Below are 18,263 nucleotides of genomic sequence, written 5' to 3' on the forward strand. Positions count from 1 at the left end.
ACAGGCGTGGGAACTAAAAGGCACCATGAGCCCCTCTGCCCCAGCCCCCGAGTGTAGCCAGCGCTCAGCTGCCCCCTGCAGCAGGGTGCTCAGGGGCCTGGCCGGGGGTCCCAGGGACTCCGCCACCCGCCCCCCCCTCCCCCACACCCAGGCGGGCGCAGGGGCCTGAGCGGACGGGTCCTCTCGGGGTGGGCGGCGTCCTTTGGCAGCGAAGCGCGGAGGCGGGCCTACGCATAGGTGTCGGCCTTCACCACCTGGCAGTACATGGTCATGGCGAAGGTCAGGCCCAAGATCTGCGGGGACACGAGGGGGGGGGGGGCGACGTGCTGCACGGACCTGCCCACAGGTGCTGGGGCCCCACCCACCGCTTCCCGGGAGGCCTGGCCCCCTCCCGGAGGAGGGCCCGTCACAGCCACACCCCTGAGCCTGCGGGCTGGGCCTGCCCCTGGGGGTTTTGGGGCCTGTTTCATGGCCCATCAGCTCCAGGCTGGGGCTTGGGCCACGTGCCCCATCCCAGCCGCCCAGGGGCCCCCCCGCAACCTGCCCTTTGTCCCTCACCCGTCACTGCTTGCCACCTCTGACCTGTCGGAACCCCAGGGACCGTTGCTGCCCCGGGGACCGAGTTTAGGGACACGGCCTGGCCCCCCGCTCCCTGGACACCGACCCTGAGGACCTCCACAGGGCCAGGACACCAGTGTGGGCTTGGGGGCCACCAGCTGGGCCCGGTGGTCAGGGCCTGGGCTGCACGCTGGGCAGCCCCGTGACCACCACCCGCCACCAGGGCTGGGGCCGCAGGGTCCTCAGCACAGAGGCGTCCAGGCCACACCTCTGTCCACCAGGCCAAGGAGCAGCCTGCCTGTCCCCCAGGTGCCGGTGGAGGTGTCCCTGAGCACCCCACAAACTCCCTCTGCCCGGGGAAGTGGGCTCCACAGGGGGCAGGGCTCCGACCGATCTGCCCCCAGGGCTCGGGGGGGCCCGGCCCTGCCCTCCGTACCTGCACCAGCGCCGTGCACAGCCCGAAGATGCCCACAGCCAGCAGGTTCTCCTGGAGCCACATCTTCACCGTCTCGTAACACGGCTGGGGGGAGAGCAGGCGTCAGGGGGCCGGCGTGGTCCACCATGGGGCCAGGAGGCGGGCCCTCCCCCCTCAGGCCCCGGGGCTGAACCCTTGGGCGGGCCGGGCTCACCGCCTTCCACCAGGTACCGGGGGCGTGCAGCCCGCAGCTCTCGCTGAACTCCAGGCAGCAGGAGTCGGGCACGCGGGTGGCATTGTAGACCTCGAACCAGTCCGTGTAGTTGGAGACGCCGCAGCAGCGGAACTGCGGGGGGCACAGGGCGGGGACCTGCTGAGGGGGCGCACGCCACACCCCTCGCCCCCTGCCCCACAGGCCCAGTCCTCCTTGGGGCCCCGCCTGGCCCCCCACCCCGCCCCTCACATCGGTCTGGATGATGCTCCAGGCGTTGGTGAGCCCCACGTTGCCTGGGGTGCCGTACAGGTGCAGGCCCTTCTTCAGGTCCATCTGCGCGTGCCTGTCAATCTGCAGGTGCAGCGGGGTCAGCCGGGCCAGCCAGGACACCCTCGCCCAGGCCCCACGCTGCCTGCCCTCTGTCCCCCCACCTGCAGTCAGTACCTCCCAGAAGCCCCTCGAGCACCAGCCCCTTGCCCCCGCCGCCTGCCCGGGCCACCGTGGGGCTGAGCGCCGCACCAGCCGGACACGGCAGCACAGGCTCGGCCCGTCGTGCAGACGCAGGGCCGTGCCCTGGGCAGAGAGCCGTCTGCACACACCGCTCCCTACTGCGCCCTGAGGGGCCTCGGAGCCCCGACACCCCGGGGCAAGGGGCGAGCCAGCACCCAGGCCTCAGCCCCCAAGCCCTTCCTCCCCTGAAGGACCAGGGCTCCTGGGAGAGACGGCCGGTCCCGCCGGGCAGGGAGGACAGCCCAGGAGGAGCCTGGAGTGTGTCCCTGGAGAGTCATGCCAGAAGAAAAAGGACTCGTTCCCTAAAAAGTGCACAGGGGACGTGCCGAGGAGACAGGAGCCGGCCCAGGGCCCGAGGCCAAGTGGGGCAGAGAAGCAGAAACCAACAGGGTCTCAGGTCTGACCTGAGAACGAGCCGCCCGTGAAGCCACCCACGTGAACACACGATGGGATGAGGAGCGGGAGATGGCCACAGGGGGCGGCCCACAGCGCCCCCTCCAGGCCGGCCCCCGGGGCTGTGCTCAAACCCCAACCCCAACCCTGGGCCCCAGCCCCTCCACCCAATAAAGTGGCCGCTGCCACCCACACAGGGCATGGGGTTCCTGACAGCCAGTGTCTGCCCGCCCTCCCGCCCGAGGCCGCTCGCCCGCCGGTGGGGACAGAGAGAGCCCCACTCCCGAGGCTGTACCTTGTCGCTGTAGGCGAAGAAGAGGATGGCGACGGTGGCCTCCAGCAGGAACACCAGCAGCAGCAGCACGAAGAACTGTGGGGGCACGGGGGCGGGGGCTCAGCAACCCCAGCCCCAGCCTCCCCGAACCCTGCAGCCCCCTGCCTTCCAAGGGCCGTGCCCCAACATGCGGCCATCAGCCCTGCCAGGTCCCCACACCTGGAGTTCAGGCTCTCTACCACCCCCGACCTCCATGCGCCACCCAGTCTGGCCTGGACCTCAGGGCACGGACCTCCGGCCGGCCTGCACGCCTGTGCCTGGGTCCCCACAGGGGCGGGCAGGCGGAGCGACCCGCCCAGGACGCCAGGGGGTGGGTGGGTGGGAGGGCCGGAACCTCCGTTCCTCCACCACACCCTGCAGGGCACCCTGGGGTGCTGCCGCCTGTTCAGGCTGCGCCACGGCACGGGGGTCCCCACGGGAGCACACCCAGACCCGGCGCAGCCTGACCAGGCCATCGGCGCCCTGGCGGGGCGGAGCTGAGGCCCAGCCCAGTCCTGCCCAGGCTTTCCCCCAGCGCCACTCCCCCCGAGAGGTGGGCATCCCGGGAAGCAGCTGGGGCCGGGCCAGTGGGCGGCAGGCTGCCCACAGTGGACCCGTGGACAGGTGGAGGCAGATGGGGGCAGATGGGGGCAGATGGGGCCAGAGGCGTGGGCCCTGTCCTCTCCTGGGGTCCCCGAGGTGCTCTCCCCTCAGTCTGGGTCCAGACTCGGGGCCCACCCGGGGGAAGGCCTGGGGTCGGGGCCCGTACACACTGCAGCTCCCACCGCGACCCGAGGAGTCTGAGCCCCCCAGCAGGGCGGATCCAGGGACCCCACCCACTGCTCTGAGGGGTCCGAGCCCCATGCCCCGACGGGAGCCTCTGGACCACGCTGGACACCTGGGGAAGCTGCACAGATGGGGGTGCGTCCTCCAAGACCCTCGGGAGGCCCCACCGGGGCAAGGGCGCCTCGAACGGAGGGCCCGTCTGAAACGGCGGCTGAGGCCTCGGCCAGCCGCCACCAGGGGCGTTTTACTGGGAAGGGGCCCGGCCTGGGGCCCTCGCCTTCTGAAGGGTGGTCAGCGTCCCGGGGAGAGGAGCCCGTGCTGCCTCTGAGTCCACCGCCAAGGCCAAGGCCAGGCGAGGACCCTCTCACCAAAGGGTCCTGTGCATGCTGTCCCTGTCCCGTCCTGCAGGCCCCCCCCCCCCCCCCGAGCACTAGACTGCCTACGGGAGCAGCCCCCGCCCCCACCCCACCCCCACTCACCGTGAGCAGCAAGCACTTGTTCTCCTTGATGGCCCCGATGCAGCCCACGAAGCCGATGGCCATGACGAAGGTGCCGGTGACGATGAGCAGGTTGGCGGCCGACAGGGACGGGAAGGAGGAGGACAGCGTGGCGAAGTTGCCCTGCGTGGCGGCCAGCCAGATGCCGACCCCCAGGATGCCGCAGCCACCCAGCTGGGACCGGGGCGGGGGGTGGGGGGAGGGCGGTGAGGCGGGGCAGCCTGGGCGGCACCCAGGGTGGGCCCCCTGCGCCCCCTCCCCGACTCACCCGGATGTCCCCACCCAAGGCCACGGTGACAGGACAGCGGGGCCCCACGCCCATGGCCTGATCATGCCGTGGTCGGCAGGGGGTGGTCTGTGGACATGGCCACGAGTGGGACCCCCGATGAGGCGGCCTGGGCCCAGGACTGCCCCCCAGGAAGCGCCTCCCTCCACCCCCAGAACACGGCCTGCGCTGCCTGCACCACGGGGCCAGTCCCACAGCCCCTCCTCCCTTGGGCCGCCCCGGGCCGCCCCACCGCAGAGGCCAGCGGGACCCACACATATGCCCACACTGCAGTCTGGCTTCCCAGTGGGTGGCCCCAGGACCCCGACCGCCGCCAGGCCCCCTGCAGCCGCCACCCTGTGGGCCCCTCTGGGTGACCCCAGCGATTCCCCAGTGAGCGTGAGCCCGAAGCACCGGCCAGCGCCCCGCCCCCGCCCGAGGGCAGGCTGGCAGGTGGGGAGCAGAGAGCCCACTGCCCGGCCCCACTGCCCGCTCTCAACCCCTGGAGCTCTGCTCCAACCTCACAATCGCTCATGGTCACAAAAATCAATCAAAGAGGGAGAAAGGGGGAAGGAAGGCCCGGGGGTGATGAACCCAGAGAGGGCTCCTGGTCTCGCCTGGTGCCAGGGATGCCAGCCTCAGGGAGCAGCTGCGCCCAGCAGCAGCTCAGCAAGAATGGAGGACAACGTGTGGCCGGAGGACATGTGAAGGGCTGTGGGCAGGGCCGGCACCTGGGGAGGGCCAGGTGGCCCTGAGACCCGCCCCACTCGGGCCTCCGCCCCTGGGCTCAGCCCACAGGGCAGCCCCAGCCACCACACCCAGCCCCTCAGACTGCTCACCCTGCCCACCCAGGACTGGCCGGACCAGCAAACTCCAAGGGACACAGCATTGCCCAGGGCCACCACGAGCCCCGCCTCCCCCTACAAAAGCCTCCCAAGCCTCAACCTGCCAGGCTCACCCCCTGAGGCTGGGAGATGAACCACCTGCCCAGCCAGCCACACACCCCCCCACCCTGTGCCCAGGGCCCGACCCTGACAGGGACCCCACACCTCAGGCAGGGAGGGCCCCTGCCCGAGCAGGCTGCCCCCAGCAGCCAGCAGTCGCGCGGGGCGGGCGGTGCCCCTCCCCCTAACTCCCTCAGATGGGTGCTGGCAGGAGGCCAGGCGGTGGGCAGGAGACCACAGGTACAGCCCGGGGTGCAGCTGGGGTGGGGCCGGGCTCCCACAGCGTCTGTCTGGGGTGCCTCTGGGCCCTGCCCAGGCTGAGTGGAAAGAGAGCCCCCGCAAAGGAGTCCCCACCCACCCATGGGGGGAATACCCTGCCCCCCAAACAAGGGCTGTCTAAAATTACAAACACCTTTTCTGATGCCGCTCGCTCAGGGCGGGGCCCAGGAAGCTCCCCCAAACGGCCACCTGGTGCTGGGGACCCTCAGAGGGGGCTCCCCCGTCCCTGGGCCAGGGCCACGGGGCCTGGAAGAGCCCCTCCCGGGGCCGGTTCAGGACTGCGGCAGAGGCAGGAAGTGCCCGGGCCCCGTGCTTTTGAGCACCAGGTTGGGGGAGCCCTGGTGCAGGGGCCTGGGGGCTCCAGAAGGGCCGCCCAGTGAGATGAGGCCTCTACTGCAGCCCAGGTCAGAGCCCGTGAGGCCTGGTGCAGCGTCCAGAGTCCAGCGTCCAGCGCCAGGGCCGGGGGCCAGGGCGGCTGCCTAGGTGCAAGGCCCAGGACACTCTGACTGGACGTGTCACCTGGTGTCTGTGCCCCTCACGTGGCACCTGGTTCCTCACCCGGGACACGCCCCAGACACGCACCCCGGACACACACACACACCACTCCCCTGGGCAGCCCTCACCCAGAGTCTGGTGTGGGCGCAGCCCCAGGACGGGCAGGGGTGCCCCCACCTGCAGGGGGCTCAGAAGCAGGTCCCCACAAGCAACCGGGGGCGCTGTCCACAGTGCTGACCGCAGCAAGGCCCCAGAGCACCAGCGAGACCTGGCCCCAGCACCCCTGGGCACCCTGAGCCGTGGCTGCCGGTGACGCCGTGGGGCCCCGTGGAAGCAGGGACAGGCACTGGCTCAGTGGAGCGTCCCACCTGCCCGTCCGGCTGTGCCCCCGCTGGCGCCCCAGGCCTGACAGGACACCCAACACCTCGTCCCACGGCCTCTGGGTCTGCTGGGATCTCTGAGGGCCGCAGGGGGCGGCTGCAGCAGCGCCCCCACTGGGGCACTGTGTGCGGAAATCACTCGGTGCTGACCCCCACTGGGGCTCGGAGAGTGGGCGGGCCGCCTCCCCCAAGGAAACTGGAAGTCAGGCCTCCTCTGGCGAAGGCCACCATGACCCCTTTCCAGGTTCACAGCTGTGGGTGTCAGGGGCTCACGGTTCAGGGCTGAGCCCCCAGGCCAAGCCCTGATGGGTGGGGCTGTCGTGTGAAGCAGGTGCCGCGTGGGGCAGGTCCCCGAGTCCGGGGCGGGTGCTGGGGCTGTTATTTAAAACCCAAACACACCCTGGCTGGTGCAGCTCAGTGGATTGAGAGCAGGCTGCGAACCAAAGGGTCACAGGTTCAATTCCCAGTCAGGGCACATGCCTGGGTTGCAGGCTGTGACCCCCAGCAACCGCCCATGGATGTTTCTCTCTCTCTCTCTTTCTCCCTCCCTTCCCTCTCTAAAAATAAATAAATAAAACCTTAAAAAAAACACAAAACGCCCTGCACTCTGCCTGCGAGGGTGCAGGTGGCTCTCGTCAGCGGGGATAACGAGACCACACCCGCCAAGGGGGGGCGCCGCTGCAGCCGGGCAGAGGGCTCGGGCGGGGCGGGGCGGGGCCAGACCCCAGCGCCAGCCCCGGGGGCCGTCCTTCTTTCCGTACCGCTCCGCCGAACCTCCCCGCCTCCACCCCGAGGTGGCAGGAGAGACGCCCACTGGCTGTCACCCAGAGCCGTGCCGTCACGCACCGTGACACAGACACGCGGCCCACACTGTCACAGCGTGTCACCTACAACAGCGCGCACGCCCTCGCACGTCAGCGACACGCTGCCTGTGACCCTCGTCTCCCCGGGTCCCCGCACCCCTCCGCACTCGGCACGTCCGTGCACAACTGTCGCTGGAAGCTCCCGGGCGGACACGCGCCGGCAGGACGCACGCTCGTGCCCAGCAGGGTCACCTGTGGTTCGGAGACGTGCCTGTGTGCGCGGCTCTGAAAACATTTTGGCAGGGAAATTACAGCCTGCGAGTGCGGGGGCGGAAACCGGCTGCGCTGCACACGGACACGGACACGGAGGCTCTGATGCGGTATATACGAGGGGCTGAGGCCCCCCCACCGGGCCGGACACCCCTCCCCAGCCCGGCTGGCCGAGATGGCGCAGCTGGGGAGCCAGGAGCCCAGGGGGACCCAGAACGGACCCCGGCCCACGACAGCCTAAAAGAGGAGGGTCCGCCCGTCAGGACCCCCACCCCGGCCCGGCCAGCCACCGGGGCCTCCCTGTCTCCCTCCCACGCACCCTGGTCGCCCACCCCTGGCCTCGGCCCCGTCCCCACCACAGCCTTCCTCGTCCTCACACTCCCCAGGCCGGCCTGGGGCAGGGGCGGCGGCGATGTCACCTCCATCCCACGGCGGGGCGGGTGCCAGCGGGCCCTCTGCCGCTGTCCCTCCGGCCACAAGGCTCCGCGTGGCAGATGGCCGGGCAGCCGGCCATGTCCTTGGAACGGGATGGAGGGCCGGGTGCCCGCAGGGGCCGAGCCTGTGCCCAGAAGCCCCTCACCCGGCAGCCGGCGCCGCCTCGGGGTGGGGGCTGGGCCTGGCGGAGGGCGCCATCTCCCCGCAGTTCTGCCGCGCCGGAAATCAGGTCCGCGGCGCCCAGGCTGGGGCCGGGAGCTGAGCAAAGGGGCTGGGGCGTTGCTACCTGGGTGGGGACCCCACACTGTCCACTTAAAATTCACACAATTGATTGTCTTAAACACTGGCGAGCCCCCCGTGCTCACGGGTCCTCTTCTCTCACCCCCGACCCTGGGAGCCCCCAAGGCGCCCCCAAGGCGCCCCCAAGACTCAGCTCTGGCCCACCCAGGAGACAGCCGCATCGACCACAGACCCCTGAGGCCAGCGTCCAGGGAGAGGTGTGGAGCGAGGGGCACGCAGAGGGGAGACGAGGACCAGGGTGGGGCTGCCAAGGAGGGGGGACGAGTGAGGAGAGGCAGCCAGGTCCGGCCCCGAAGGGCAGCACCCCACCGGCTGGGTCCTCGGGGCAGCCACGGAGGAGGACACACCTGCTCAGGAGGAGGACACTGCCCGAGTCCAGGGCAGTCCCGCAGGCCGGAGACTGGACCGCAGCCGAGGCCAGGAGATGCAGCTGGGACCCGGGACCTGACCCCGGCACGACCTCCTGACCTCTGAGGCCCCCTTAGCGGCTGAGGCACATGGCTCTGCAGCCCCCCCCCCACCCCCAATTTATGTCTGGAAGGTTCTACCCACCCAGGGGCCCAGCAGGATGGACTCTAGGGACCTTCAGATGCCCCTCCCACACACCCCCTGTTGGAGAGGAGGGTGGCAGAGCCCTTCTGAGTTGCTGGACATCAGGCCTGACATGGCCGCCAGGACAGAACCAGTGCCACGACCGGAGCCATGGCCGGAGCCACGGCCGGGCGGGCAGGGCCCCTGGTGGGCTGCCGCCCCAGCTCACCGGCCGACTGTTCCCGTCTCGCCCTGATTCAGAAAACTGTCCAGCTGTGCCGGCCGGGGAGGGAGCAGCGGGTGCAGCCACCACGGAGCACGTCACCATCCCCAGCCCCAGCCCCAGCCCCAGAGTCCCCGTCTGTCCACCAGCCAGGAGCGGGGCCCCAGGGCCAGAGCTCCTGCAGGACAGCCGTCCTGTGGCGTCCTGACCCCCGACTTGGCCCGGACAGCCAAGCACCCCGCACGGGGACACCAGCGAATGCTGCCAGGCCCCCGCCAGACTGGGTTCCACCAGCCCCGCTCGTGGCCACCGGGGAGCAGGGCCTGCCGTCCTGCCCGGCCCACGCATGGGACGGAGCCAGAGCCAGGGCGCAAGGCGGCCCCAGGGGGCTGGGGCCACAGCCGTCACAGGGTCCAAGGTCCGAGGGCTCACGGGCCTGCCCCTGCGACTCCGCTTCCCGACTTCGAGGAGGACGGGGACGGTTTCAGCCCCGGCTCGGCAGAGACTGTCACTGGGGGCCCCCACCCCCAACAGTCCCAGGAAAACCAAGGGCCCCTGGGGTGCGAGGGGGGAAACTGAGGCCACAAGGAGGGCAGGCCTTGCCCTGGGTGCCTCCGTGGGCCAGGCAGGCAGGCAGCCTGGCAGAGCTGCCATCTGTCCGGCATCCAGCGGGTCCTGCCCGCACGCCAGGGCCGAGGCCGAGCAAGGAGCGTGGGGGGCCCTCAGCCTGGCCGACGCTGACCCGCCAACCCTGACCCGCACCAGGCGCAGGCCAGCCGCAGAGGAAGGCAGAGGGATGGGTGCCCCTCAGCTTGCTGAGCTCAGCCCCGCCTCCACCCAGGTCCACCTGCAGGGCCGCCCAGACTGCCCCCCGCCCCCGGCCAGCCCCCCCGCCGCTTCGCTTCCCGTGCCCACTCGGAGCGCCAGCCTCACCCACCTCTCTGCAGGCACCCGGCCTCCAGGGCGCCCCTCCGCTCTGCGCCCGCCCGGGCCCTCCCTCCCAGAAGGGCCTTGCAGAGAACACACTCTTGGGGTCACGCCCTCCGGGTCACACTCCCTCACGTGGCCCCAGGCTAGCGGCCCCTCCCAGTGATTCCTGATGCCACCCCCACAAACGAGGGGGAAAGAGCCAGGGCCCAAGGAGAAGGGGCGCTGCAGAGAGGTGGACCTGGGTTTCTAGGCATCTGGCCCTAACGGGACCGAATGCCAACAAGTATGCAAATGTGGCCTCTTCCTGGAGGCCAAGGGCCAGGAGCCAAAGCCACGCCCCCCACTCCCAGTCCAGGCCCGAGGGCTGGCTCAGGAGCTAATGGAGGAGCAGGGAGTGGCCTCGGCATCCTCGGCCCTGGGAGCCTCCCAGCCCAGCCAGGGCAGCCCTAGGCCTGGCCAGGCTTGCTCCAGCCTGGTCAGGGGCGACGCCTACCCCGGCCACAGCCCAGCACCCTCCCTCCCTGCAGTGCGGGGCTGGGTGGCAACTCTGTCCCCCGGCCCTGGGGGAAGGAGCCATCCCAGAGCACCCACACGACTGGCCCTGGACTCAGGCACCTCCAGTCTGAGCAAACACAACCCACTCGGCAAAAGTTATGGGTGCCCCTCCCACACACCCCCTGTTGGAGAGGAGGTGGCAGATGCCTGGACACCCACAAACACTCGGGGTGGCCCACCTTGCCCCAGGGTCCTGCTCAGTGTCTGACCCACCGAGGTCTCGGTGCATGCCCCCTCCCTCCCCACAGTGTCCCGGGAGACTGGGGACTGCCCCACCCCCACAGCCGTCATAAGCCAGGCTGGGGAGGCCTGGGGGGACAGCCTACTAGGTGTGGGGGGGCGTTGGTGAAGAGCCTGGGGCTGCAGCAGGGTCAAAGGGGAGAGGACACAGTGGGGGCACCAGCCCCAGCACACAGACTGGGACATGAACCCCCCGCAGGCGCGCTCAGGGCCCCAGGCAGCCCCGAGGGGCCCGCATGTGAGGGGTCCATCCCGTCTCAGGAAGAGGGGAGAGGACTCCGGCAGCTGCAGGGTGTAGAGGCGCGGCAGGACTCTCCCCGCTTCCCTGTACAGGAACCACCCCCACCCCACTGGCAGGTCCAGCCAGAGCAGCAGCGACCCAGGGCACCCGCCACCCCCACCCCTGCATCTTGGACCTGCGTGTCCCGCCCCCATTCCAGCTGGGCCCCCACGAACGCGGGGCACCTGGTCCCCGCAGCCGCGGCCACTACCACTCACCCAGAAGAGCAGGTTGAAGGCGAACATGAGGTACTTGACACCCTGGAGGCAGCCGCGCGCCATGCCGCAACGCTTCAGCTCTAGGAGGAAGATGAAGGACAGGTCCAGGTAGAAGACCACGTACTTGGTGCCCTTGGGCGACGTGCAGCGCGCCTGGGCCGCCTTGGGGCCAGGGTTGGCGTGCAGTCCGAAGAAGGGGCCGCCGGCATCCCCGCCGTCCCCGCGCCCGTACAGGCTGCTGTAGCGCCGAAAGGGGCCGCCCCGCGCGAAGCCCGGCTCTTTGCCCTGCGGCGACGGGCTGCGCCGGTACGTGGACTCGTCCGTGCTCGAGCGGCGCATCACGCCGGGGCTGCCGCCAGACTCAGCGCCCAGCGCCCGCTGTCCCCTAGCCCCGCATCCGCCGGCTGCTCAGCTCCACGCGCCCCCTGGCCGCGGCCCCCAGCCCGCAGCCCCTGCGGTAGCAGCCCCGCGCACCGCTGGGGTCGGGCCCCGGCCAGCCCCGACACCTGCCCGCCCGCCGCAGCCCCGCGCGCCGACCCTGCAGCCCCGCCCCGCGCCCACCCGCCAATCCGCGCCTGCCCCGCCCCGTGCGGACCCCTCCCCGCCTTGAGGAGCTGCCCAGCGAATCCCACCGCTCCACGGACGCTGGCCAATCCCAGACCCCGGGCGACGCCCCCGCCCGGCCCCTCGCGGGCGCCGGCGCCCCTCAGGTTCCCCTTTCCCGGCGGCCGGAGGAAGATGCTCGCATAGCGCAGGGGAAGCGTTGGAGGGGGCTGGGCGCAGGGGGCAGGGAACGGGGGCTAGTCCCCGGCAGTGCTCAGCCCCAGAAAGGCACCCCCTGCAGCCGCCCTGCGCCCACCTCCAACCACCACCGATATGCAAATGAAAGAGTGACCCAGTTGCTGTCGGCTGGCGACTTGGGGTGGCTCTAGCTTTGGTCCCGGACCCGACCCGGAGCGAGGCAATGGAGCCCGACACTCCTCGGGGTGCTCACTGTCTGAGCTGCCTCCCCCACTGCCACCCTGGGCTTGGCGAGGGTGGCGCTGCGACCGCAGAGCTCCCTCAGCTCATAGCTTGGGTCGGTAGGGGCGCCTGCGGAGACAGGGGGCACAGCCTGGGGTGCCCAACCTGTTGGGTCAGGGAGGGAGAGCTTCGGTTGAAAACACAAACCCCTGAGAAGAGCCAGGGCGAGAGTGGGCAAGCGCAGGGTCCGGAGGGGGGGGGCGCTCTGGGTGCCTGGGGAGCGTGAGCGAGTCACTGTGCGAGGCAGCTCGGGAGAGATCCCCAGGGACCCAGAGACAGGCCCTGTGGGAGGCGGGCAGCCCCACCAGGCCCAGAGGTAACCACAGGGCAGCACCCGGCCCCCCAGGCCTGCCCCCTCACCCCGGCACACAGGGGTCCTGGCCGGTTTGAAGCTCCAGTGCTACCATTTTTGAATTCTTGGTAATCCTTGAACAGAGGGCCCCAAATCTCACTGTGCACCAGGCCAGGCTGGAAGTCGGACCCCAGAACCGCCCACACGTGCACAGCCACAGACAGAGCCAGGCTCACAGGTGCCTTGCACACCCCCCGAGCGTGCACGAATGCCCCTTGCACTGATGGTGTGCACACACGTCAGGACACACACCAGGAACAGCCTGGACACGCACCAGGAACACCAGGCCCACAACGTAGGCTGGGACCCATGTCCCCGCTTTGGTGGGGACAGCGCAGTCCCTGGGCCCTGAGCGCCACTCCCTGTCAGGCCTGCAGCCCCCTCCCTTGGGCCTCAGGCAGGGGTGTGCCCTGCACCCTGGGCTCCAGGCAGTGGCCAAGGCCTACCTGGGCACGCCCACCACTTGGGACAGCCCTGCAAAGACTCCCTTAGCATCCCCAAGAGTGAGCGGCGGAGCTCAGAGGGGTGAGACGTGGGAGGGGCCAGGGAGGGGGAGGGGGGAGGGGAGGAGAGGAGGAGAGCAGGGGAGGGGTGCCCATGGGCACTGTGACAATTTGAGAGATCAGTGTGGGGTGGCAGGTGGCAGGTGGGGGCTGCCGCCGGACCATCTGGACATCTGAGCCTCCCTCAGGGCACCCGAGTGCTCTGTGGGACACTGGAACTCAGGGCCCGGGGCATGGCGGGCAGGAGAGCCCCCGCCCACACTGCACCTTGCCGCCCCCCCAAGGTTCCCTGGTTCGTCTGGGCCGCAGGAAAAGGGCACTGGTGGGCAGGCCCCAGGGCCCTGTGGAGCCCACTGGCCACAGCTCTGCCCAGGGAGTCATCAGTCTCCAGTGACCTCCTGGGGCCCCAGTGGGCCCCCATGGCCTCTGGCCACCTTCCCCTTGGCCCAGCCAACTCTGCCCGCCCGCGTGCCCAAGCCGAGAGGCACTCAGGGTCTTGGGAGTCCCTGCACACAGCAGCAGAAAGAGGTGGGGAGCTCCAAGTGCACTCAGGGCCCGGAGGGCTGGGGGAGGAGCCAGGGCCCCCCGCCCATCACAGGAGACATGCAGCTCACTCACATGCCCGCCAGGCTCCAACCCCCACGGTGGGGTCGCAGCCAGCCACCCCGACACATGCGCCTGCAGCCCAGGCTCGGCCACTCTGAGGTCTGTGTCCTCCTTGAGGATGCTGGGGCTGGAGGTGGGTGGTGAAGGGGGCCTGGCTCCCGGGGCCGATGCCCTCCGTTGCATCTCGCTCAGCCAGCGCTGCCCCAGAGTCCCCCCCAAAGCCCGCCACACCCTCTCCCTTCTGCAGCGCCCTGTGCCCATCACCCCAGGTGAGCAGGCGTGTCTGGCCGAGACGAAACCGGAGCACCCACCCAGCACAGGTGGCCGACTGCAGTGCGGACACAGGTACATCAGGACTGTGGCCGATGGCGGGGCTTCCCGGTGACCCTGTCCCCAAAGTCCAGCCGCTCCCCCACAGAAGCCCCTTCCTCCATGGAGCAGGCCCCAGCACAGCTCTCTCAGGAGGAGCATCTAGCTAGCTTGGCCTGTCCCGGGCCCAGCGGAGTGTCCAGCTGGCAAGGACCCTGGGCCGGGTGTGGGTGAACCGGGAAGCAACCAGCTCCACTCCCCACTGCCCGGCCAGGCCGTGAGGTGCCTGGGCTCACCACGGAGGGGAGTCAGGCAGCACGCAGCACCCCTGAGGGGGTCCTCGGGCGGGTGAGTGGCACAGCCGTGGCAGGTGGGGGCTCCACAGAGGGAAGACAGGCTGAATGGCTGTCCCTCCCTGCAGCCGGCCTGAGACCCACCCCCACCTCACTGAGGGGGTGCAGACAGCACCCCTCACAGTGGAGAGAGGATGCACCTGGGCCACGGGAGGATGCCACTGCACCCCCAGCAGTGGCAGCGCCCGGGGATGAGTTGCCCACGGAGCAGTTTCAGGCCCAGTGACATATCGGAGGCAAGGGGGACCCGCCCCTCCCACGGTCTCCAGTGAGCCCCTCCCCGAGCCCCTCCCCGGGGCCACGGAGCCCAAAGCCCACAGCATTTCAGAAGCTAAAACCCATGTCTGCCACCGCCCACACAGGCCACGGGCCGGGTCCGCGTGCCCCATCCCCAGACCTGGGCACACGGGCATGGGGCGCCACAGTCCTTCTGGACCCCGCATATCAGGACCGCAGTCAACGCCAGGAGGGAAGGCAGCGGCCATGCTCCCAGCTCCACCACAGCAGCCCTGAGCCCTCTGAGGATGACCTCCAGCCCGTCCAGCCCTGGCCCCACCAGCCCTGGCCCCACCTTGGCAGGCTTGGGTGCAGGGCAAGGCCAGGGCTGGTTCCCTCCCTCGCCCAGGCCCAGCCTCCTCCTCCAGAGAGCCTCCCGGCCCCACTCCCTACTCTGGGCTTTCTTCCTTTGGGTGCAAGAACCCACAGGCCCGTGTCCCCCGAAACAGCACACACGGCAGGCAACAAGGACACGCCGAGTGAGAGCCCAAGACAATCGCCAGCCGCCAGCCCAGGCTGGGCCCTGTGGGGGGGCAGGCCGGGGCCCTGGGGCAGTCTGAGCCCCAGGGAGGCCATGGGCACCTACCTGGGCAGACGGAGGCCCACTCAAGGAAGGACCTGCCCCAACGCCGAAACAGCGTGCACCCACTGTGGCCTCGGCGCCCTTGGGCAGGCAGAGAGGCAACCGAGAGCTGGTGGCCCACCCAGGCCCCCGCGGTGGCACGCAGCAGGGCCTGGCCAGGCACACAGCCCAGCAGGGACCGATCGGGGTGGGGAGCAGCCCAGGCAGCTCTGAGGCGGCTTTGAGGAGCTGGGAGGGCCCGGCCAACACAAACAGGCCTGTGGGATCGCCTTCCTGCTCCAGCCCAGCGCCCACCCAGGTCCTTGGCCCACACCACGCCCTCCACCCCACCCGCAGGATCCAGGCAGGGCTGTCTCCCCAACCCACACCACAGCCTCAGGGGCTGGGAGACACCCGCTCCCAGGGAGGGGTCCCCTGGAAAGAACCACCAAGGGCCTCCATCCTCCTGGGGCCCCCCAGGCCGGCCCACGCTCAGGGCCCTCCCCACCCTCCCCACCCCACTCCTCTCCTCCCCTCAGGGATCCTTCTTCTGGGGCCCTGGGAGGTAGGGGTGGAGCGGCACCTTCCCACCTATCAAGGCCCTGGGAGCACCCTGACTCAGATGCCCATGTATGCCCACCCCACCTCAGTGAGCGCCCCTGTGCCACCTGGACCCTTACAGAGTGGGACCCTCAGGGAGCCCACAGGCAACTGGGCTGGGCAGGCGGACAGCGACCCTCCCAAATGCCATGGACCCGGGTATGCCCACAGTGTTAGGGCCAGTTCGGGCTCAAGCACCCCTGCAAACACCATCACTCAACACTCAACATGCCCAGGGCCCAGGGCTGGGTGTGGGCGCAGCAGGTGGGTGACTCTGGAGACCCCACCACCACCACCCACTATGTGCACCCTGTGTGAACACACATCTACCCAAAGCCAGTGAGTGGAGCCTCAGCCAAGCCCCGGGTCCCCTGTCTGCACAGCCAGGGTCAGGAGGACCCCCGGCCAGACCTCTGAGTCCAGGACCAGTGGGTGGGGCCTGTTCCCAGGACAACCATCAGGGCCAAAGTCTCAGCAGCTAAAACTTCTGGTTTCCCCTTGTCCCCTGCCTGCCCTCAAGTGACCCCTTCTGCCAGGAAACACGGCTCATGAGATCCAAACTACATGTGAGCGCAGTTCTCTCTCCTGGTGCCCCTGACCTCTGGCCGCTGGACACCCACCCATTCTTGGAAAACCTGCGCTGTGCTCTCCGGCCCTCCCCAGAGGCCCGGGCCACATCTGTGCTGACACTCCACAGTGAGGTTGTAAGCAAGGCGCCCCACCCCCGCCCCCAGCAGGCGGGCGGAGTCCCACCCCCACCCCACCAGTGCCCCGGGCCCACACAGCTCCCTCCTGCCGCCGGCCACCCAGGAGAGAGCCCGGCTCTCGTTTCCGCAGCTCACCCTCAGCCTGAGCTCCCCGCACACAGGGCCAGTCTGGGCCGAGTTGTGGGGGCGGGGCTGACCTCAGGGGCCCCGCCGCGGTCCTGACGTCCAGCCTGGGCAGAGGTGAGCGGCGAGGACTGGGCGCCCCGAAGTGCCCCAAGGGGCCTCCGCGCACACGTGTGTTGTAGCGATGCACACGGGCTGGGACGGGGCGTCCGCTCGGCTCCCCATGGCCTCTCCTGGGAAGTCAGGGAGCCGGAGGGAGGGGCTGGGGAAGATGACGCTGCCGCCGCCCCCAAATCTACGTACAGCGCTCAGAATTCCAGGAATGTCAGCTTGGCTCCAGGCGGGGATTGGGGCGGGAGGTTTGCTCCCCTCACACACGCTCCGTAAACAACCGTGTGGGGCAGGAGCACCAGCGGGGCAGGCCCCGGGCCCCTCCTCCAGGAAGCCTCCTGCCCCCACCCACTCCCAAAGGTCCACCCAGCGGACATCCCGGCTGCTCTCCCAGCCTCCCTCTCACCTCCACAGCCTCCCGAGGCCTCTGTAGCGGAGCCGGGGTCTGACCCCAGCACACTGTGACTCAAGGCCCCTATCCTGCCCCTCTGGCCAGGAACAGGATGTGCGTCCAGTCAGTGGGGGGGTTGAGGGGTGTCAGGGGAAGGGAAGTGGCTTTGGCTCGTGGCTCCGCACGTGGCAGGGTGGGGGATGGCAAATGCCCTCGGGGAAGAGGTCCAGAGCTCAGGCAAACGTGAAGGCACAAACTCCAGACTGGCAGCAGCTCTGGCCAGCTCTGCCCCAGGCCCAGGGCACCTGGATCTCCCTGCCCCCAAACTAGGGACCGAGAGGGCAGCTAGCTGACACCTGGGACCCAACCAGACACCCAGATATCCCAGGCCAGCGAGCCTGCCCACAACCCAAAGGCACAGGTGCCACTTTGCAACACATCCACACCCCACAGCCCGAAGCCCACCTCTGGCAGGGGGCCTTCCCTGCACAAAGCCCACCCCCACCCCAGCCCCAAGACGATGGGGCTCACCCACCCCCTGTCCGGACACACAGCCTTCCCTCCCTTTAAATCCTCCGTGTTCCTGCCCCATCACCTCCAGCTCCATCACCTACCCTGGCCCTAGCCCACACCTGTCTCCTTGAGCTACCCCACAGGTACAGCCTCCAGGCCTCTGCCCAAGAGCTCTCTCTGCCAGCACCTGCCCTGGTTCCCACGCACTCAGGCGCACCCCCGGTGAAATCCTGGGTTCTGGGTTGAAAAGCCCCCTCTTCGCGACGCCCTCCCTGACCACCTTCTCCGCCCCGCCCCCGCCCTCAGACCGCGGGGACCAAGCGCAGCCTGGCCTGGGGCGGATGCAGGCCCATTCCGGCCACTCGCCCCCAGCCCCAAGCCCCGGCCCCCAGAAGGAGCGACGCGGCGTGGCCTCCGGGGGCGAGGTGGCGGGGAGCCGCGGCTGAGCACGCCCCCGGGCTGGTCGCTCCCACCGCGCCCTCCCGCTGTCGGGGCTACGGGTAACTACCTGGCTGGGGCCGATATCGTGCGCACCAGCCGGCCGGACGGCACCCCGAGGGGACCCCAGAACTCAGCCGCAGAGACCCGGGGTACCCGCGGACAGGGGCTCCCCGGGGTGGGTGCCCTCCTTCCTGGCCGCACCAGGAGCGGCGGCGGGAAGACGCGCCGGTGGCCGCGGGCCAGTCCCTCTCCGCCCCGCTGCGGGGTCCCCCCGCCACCTGTTGCGGCGGCTCGACCTGGGGCTAAGCTCTCCGGGCTCGAACTCCACGCCGGTTCGCTCGGGTCAGGACCTGGGTCTGGCCCCAGCTCGGGCGCCGCGGGCGGCGGGACTCCGGCCGCATCCCCGCTGGCGGGCGCCGTACCGGCGCGCGCTGTGTGTTCGCCGCTCAGCTGTCAGTCATGAGGCCACGAGAAACGCGAACCGCGTCTCCGAGCCCTTTAGGCCCCGCTCGGACGCCGTAGGTAGGGATGTACCAAAGCCGCGGGCAGGGGGGCGCTG

At 70.0% G+C, this 18,263-nt stretch overlaps 1 protein-coding gene across 7 annotated transcripts; it reads right to left on the reverse strand.

The window, feature by feature from the left end:
* TSPAN4 (tetraspanin 4) lies at positions 1–18,220 on the reverse strand. Of its 7 annotated transcripts, none has more exons than XM_036029895.1 (8): positions 18,127–18,220; positions 10,835–10,914; positions 3,669–3,860; positions 2,386–2,460; positions 1,437–1,538; positions 1,188–1,319; positions 995–1,078; positions 1–293 (listed from the first exon to the last, which is right to left on the reverse strand). In XM_036029895.1, exons 2-8 carry the CDS (start codon positions 10,895–10,897, stop codon positions 228–230), a joined length of 714 nt encoding a protein of 237 aa, XP_035885788.1. In that variant the 5' UTR covers positions 10,898–10,914; positions 18,127–18,220; the 3' UTR covers positions 1–227. The 7 variants fall into 7 exon arrangements, with proteins under 7 accessions (XP_035885788.1, XP_035885785.1, XP_035885784.1 ...); XM_036029892.1 differs by lacking the exon at positions 18,127–18,220 and adding an exon at positions 17,772–18,097; XM_036029891.1 differs by lacking the exon at positions 18,127–18,220 and adding an exon at positions 16,766–16,884.
* Between the last annotated feature and the right edge of the window lie 43 nt (positions 18,221–18,263).

Source organism: Phyllostomus discolor, chromosome 6 (genome assembly GCF_004126475.2).
Source record: "Phyllostomus discolor isolate MPI-MPIP mPhyDis1 chromosome 6, mPhyDis1.pri.v3, whole genome shotgun sequence".
Taxonomy (NCBI): domain Eukaryota; kingdom Metazoa; phylum Chordata; class Mammalia; order Chiroptera; family Phyllostomidae; genus Phyllostomus; species Phyllostomus discolor.

Coding starts and splice junctions, on each gene's coding strand:
- TSPAN4 (XM_028515440.2), bottom strand. CDS start 11,173: ATGCGCCGCTCGAGCACGGACGAGTCCACGTACCGGCGCAGCCCGTCG. Junction 2,461..3,668: donor ACAAGTGCTTGCTGCTCACG/GTGAGTGGGGGT, acceptor GTGCCCCCACAG/TTCTTCGTGCTGCTGCTGCT. Junction 1,079..1,187: donor CCGGTACCTGGTGGAAGGCG/GTGAGCCCGGCC, acceptor CTCTCCCCCCAG/CCGTGTTACGAGACGGTGAA.